Source organism: Poromitra crassiceps (assembly GCF_964638095.1).
Source record: "Poromitra crassiceps genome assembly, chromosome: 1".
Lineage (NCBI taxonomy): Eukaryota > Metazoa > Chordata > Actinopteri > Beryciformes > Melamphaidae > Poromitra > Poromitra crassiceps.
Window position 1 is genome coordinate 59,966,958 of NC_139623.1, and position 5,000 is coordinate 59,971,957.

The following is a 5,000-nucleotide window of genomic DNA, read 5'->3' on the forward strand; positions in this document are numbered from 1 at the left end:
GAAAATGATTTTTTTTACTTGATCTATTTGTGAGTAGAACTAATGGATTCTTTCATTGAACAACAAAATAAATTCAATTTCCTCCCGACATGCACATATAATTCCCAGCATCCTGCACACTGATGGCTATTGAGCTTCAAGTGGACATTGAGGAGGACGTTGATGAGGTCCAGGAAGAGAGCATTGGGACCTGAAAGGATTCAGAGGAAAACGTAAAAACCAGAGGCTAAGAAATGTCTGAAATCAAAGGAGAATTAATTTCCTCATGGCGAGACTTTGGCACACTATGGAGAGAGCGGCTCCAAACACGTGCCGTGTGCACCTGCAATTCTGCCCCCTTACTTCAACACCTGGGTGTAATTTTCTTTGTTCCATGAAAGAATATATATATATATATATATATATATATATATACAGTATATAAAATATCTTCTGTGATTATTTTGACCACATTAACAGTCAATTACGGCAATTCGACGTTGGGCTAAATGGAGTCTGAATGAGACAGGCAGGACATATTTCTTTTTTAAATTAGCTCTTAGGCAGCGTTCATACAGGACATGTGAACACTTTGGAAATCATGTTTTTTTTTTTTTTTTGACTGTGAACATGAAAGCCAGATTATTGGCAGTTCTGGGAGCAGTGGAGGTTGAAGATCCCTCTGGGAGGAGAGCTAGGAGGAGTGAAAAGACGAGCAACGCGCTTTTCAAAAACCGCGCTGGGTGTGAACGACACCTTAGCCTATTTTTTTATTTCACCCTTTAAACATGAAAACAACAACATGTAGCCTACATGAATAAACAAATTAAAGTGTAAAGGACATTGACGCTGCTTTGAAATGACATGTCCAATGTCTAGGCTACAGTTCTTCTCAAGGCCTAAATAAGTCTAAACAAGAAATAACTGATCCATTTAGACGGGGGGACATAGCATCGTGTCATGAATCAATGCCACTGGTCACCCTTCACGTCTCTGTGTGGGTTTTACAAAATGCAACCAATGGAAAAGCATTTAAACAAGCTTGTGAGTAGCTAATTCTCATAACGCCATTCGCCCTCAATCTGTCACTCAAACCTCGAAGCTCCTCCCTTACCTCCGTCTGTACCTCCCCAGTGAGGAGGAGACTAAACCCGGAAAAGACACACGGGTGTACGCGCTGTGTATTTCTGATATGGTTTTGTTTAATCCTGGCTTCCACTGACGTGAATAGATCAATAAAATGTTTTCGAGTTATCCCTAGGCTGCAAACTTGTTTAAACATGCAAATCGAAGTGGTTTCTGACAAGAATAAAGTAACGTTAACGTGACGTTATGTCTGCCTCTTCTCATCCCTCTTCTCATGCCTCTTCTCATCGACAGGGCCTTCTCAGTTGCCGCACCCACCCTCTGGAACACTCTCCCCAGCCTCATCCGCCAATCTCAGTCCATATCATCCTTCAAACAGGCCCTCAAGACCCACCTCTTCAACCTCGCCTTCTCCTCCTAACCTCACTCCACTCTACCTACTGTTTCCACCTTTCATGAATGTTTCTAAATTAAAGTATTTATTTCTGTGTTTTCTGTAAAGCGACTGAGTATTTAGAAAAGCGCTATATAAGATAAATGTATTATTATTATTATTATTATCCCCTCTCTGGGCCATGGGAGACAGTGGGAATCGCACTGCTCGTGTGCGTGGGTGCTCGGCCGGCGGAGAGAGTGCTTCCAAGTGGGACTGATAACATAAACAAGATAATTTGAGCTTATCCAGGTAAGATATTAATAATGTAATGACACATCCAGCGAGAAAGTAACGATAATTAAGACATGTGCCAACTTTGAGGAGGTTGTGTTCAGTATTTAAAAGAGCACAGCACAACACACTGACTGGAGGGGAGGGAGAGGGGAAAAACACACGACTGCTCGACTTGAGGAATCTCCGTCGACTCACGGGTCTCTTGACTGATGATCGAGCCCTATGCAATTCACAGAGACAACTGGAATCCAGACATCCAAATGTGGATTTGTGGTTCCCATTTAGAGTGATGATGAGGACATCCTCGCAACTGACTACACCCTGACTATGCGCCAAGTTTATTCAGTTTCACCTCCACCACCGATCGAACTTGGGCTGTTAACAACCTGAAAGATATCTACGATCTCAAGAAGTTTCTGAGAAAAGACTTGTCGACAGAAGTAGAAGAGCTAGCTGCCGTAGCTCTGCTGAACCTGCATCAAAGTTCTGCATCAAAAGCAGAGGTCCAAACGGTTGAAGTCCAAGACACTGAGGTACAGACAGAGGAGACACACAACAAACAGTACTGCAGAGACAGACAGTAGATGATTCACTTTGGGACAAAAATGACTGAGGTTAATTTTTTTTGTCCTTTATCTGTGGCAAATGCAGCAAAAGAAGAATCACTTTACTGTGATGTGAACATCCTGATAACCTGGTTCATCAGTGACTGTGATTATGATTTGGGTTCAAAGATCAGTCATAAAAAGATTAAAGAGGATTAAATCCCCCCCAGAGATATTAAATACTTGATATGTGGGTATCTTTTAGAGGTATAGGGCAATATTGTCTTCAACATAGATGGTTATCACAAACTGGTGTTAGTTTGCCTCAAAATTGCTAAGATAGGATAAGATAGGATGAACATTTAATGATCTGTGCAGGGAACTTGGGACATTGTAGCAACAGGATTCAGAAGAAAAAATAGATATAAATAAGGACAGAGCACAAGCGTATATTTAAACTCAAATACCTCAAAGCTCTAGTCTAGAAGGTCGATTTACAATTCATTATACAAACATCCATACAAAATAGTGGCTTCCTTCCAAGCAAATTCAAGCCAAGATTTCATTATGCCACAGCAGCAGATGCTGGGAGCCTCGTTTTGCGTAGAGTGCCGGTCCAGCTGCAATTATAGTCTCTTTCTCCTTTCTTCTCTCTGTTTCAATGATCTCAGAGGAGACCAGAGAGGAGCAGAGGAACGAGTCTAGAGAGCCACAGGGAGAAAATTGTATAGGCACTTGTGTAGACAGTCACATACTGTATTTTACAATCACTTTGACTCCATTTGAAACTTTGCCGTGTGGAAACTGTGGACCTAAGCAGTGGGAGAATACTGTAAGAGAGAGATGGGCAGAATACCGGTTTTCCTGAATTGCTAAAACACTAAATCCCATTCTCTGAACCAAATGCTCAGTGGCCTTAATGCATTTATTGAATCAATCACTCTTTTGGCAAAACCATAAACAATATCCACCTAGTTAGATACAACCTGCTGATCCCACAGACTCTTTTTGCAAAACTCTAAACACATTCTCACTCACTGAAGCACATTTTGCACTGTGATGCACTGTGCATCAGTTAAAGCACAGGTGTTCTAGCTTACAAAACACAAGCACTTTAAAGCACAGGTGTTCTAGCTTACTAAACACAAGCACTTTAAAGCACAGGTGTTCTAGCTTACTAAACACAAGCACTTTAAAGCACAGGTGTTCTAGCTTACAAAACACAAGCACTTTAAAGCACAGGTGTCCTAGCTTACAAAACACAACCACTTTAAAGCACAGGTGTCATAGCTTACTAAACACAACCACTTTAAAGCACAGGTGTCATAGCTTACTAAACACAACCACTTTAAAGCACAGGTGTCATAGCTTACTAAACACAACCACTTTAAAGCACAGGTGTCATAGCTTACTAAACACAAGCACTTTAAAGCACAGGTGTCATAGCTTACTAAACACAACCACTTTAAAGCACAGGTGTCATAGCTTACAAAACACAAGCACTTTAAAGCACAGGTGTCATAGCTTACTAAACACAAGCACTTTAAAGCACAGGTGTCATAGCTTACTAAACACAACCACTTTAAAGCACAGGTGTCATAGCTTACTAAACACAACCACTTTAAAGCACAGGTGTCATAGCTTACTAAACACAACCACTTTAAAGCACAGGTGTCATAGCTTACAGAACACAAGCACTTTAAAGCACAGGTGTCCTAGCTTACAAAACACAAGCACTTTAAAGCACAGGTGTCCTAGCTTACTAAACACAACCACTCCAAACGGAATCACACTTGCTGCTAATGCTGTGATGAAACCAATATAAGCCCGTTCAGAGTTCACAGGTTATCGAAGGTTCATATCGTTCAGAGTTCACAGGTTGTTGAAGGTTCATATCGTTCAGAGTTCACAGGTTGTTGAAGGTTCATATCGTTCAGAGTTCACAGGTTGTTGAAGGTTCATAAACGATGGGAGGGGCAGAGTGACCCAGCACGAAGACGTGATGCTGAGGCCGAATGACCAATCACTTGTGGTTGATTTTGTAATCCCATTGACAGGTACAGTGTACGGTCATGTGCTTCTCATTTACATTTTGTCTTTGTCCTTTTTCATGACTTTATTTTGACTGTATGTAGCCCAAGTTCTTTCTGTAGCTACATGTGTTTTTCATGTTTTGATGTAGTGTGTGTAATGAATGCTCAGTAGTGTTTTCATTGTGTTTTTCATGTTTTGATGTAGTGTGTGTAATGAATGCTCAGTAGTGTTTTCATTATGACTGGCTTGGAGTATGATCTGACAACATGGTTTGGTTTTGAGTACAGATGAAACTGTTTTGAGGCGACTGTTTGGTTTTGCAAGAAGAGTCAGAGGTTTGGTGAATGTCGTTTGAAAATGGGGTTTTGTGCTTACAGTTCTGAGAAAAGGGTGGAAGGTTTCACGAAATGTGCCTTGGAGATTGTGGAAAAACTAATAATTAAAACACGATTTCAGACGTTAGCCCGTCTTTATTGTCACACGAACACAGTACAACACATGCATGCGGCCACAACACACACTCATGCTGACGGTGGCCGGTGAAATATTTCCTCTGCATTTGACCCATCCAGGCTTGTCCTTTCCTCCGGGGGGCAGGCCAGGAGCAGTGGTCGCTATTTCTTTCCAGCGCCCGGGGACCATCATTGGACCAACTTCAGATGTTGTCGTCACTGGTCGGATGACGA

The 5,000-nt window shown here is 41.6% G+C and overlaps 1 protein-coding gene across 1 annotated transcript in view; it reads right to left on the minus strand.

The window, feature by feature from the left end:
- The window catches only part of LOC310788485 (transmembrane protein 65-like), a gene marked incomplete at both ends in the record, with an annotated part of 115,568 nt that overhangs the window by 5,539 nt on the left and 105,029 nt on the right, over window positions 1-5,000 (minus strand). Inside the window, one exon of the mRNA XM_083650031.1 lies at window positions 1,094-1,124. Coding sequence (XP_083506157.1) covers window positions 1,094-1,124 — 31 coding nt within the window. The remainder of the gene's footprint in view (window positions 1-1,093; window positions 1,125-5,000) is intronic.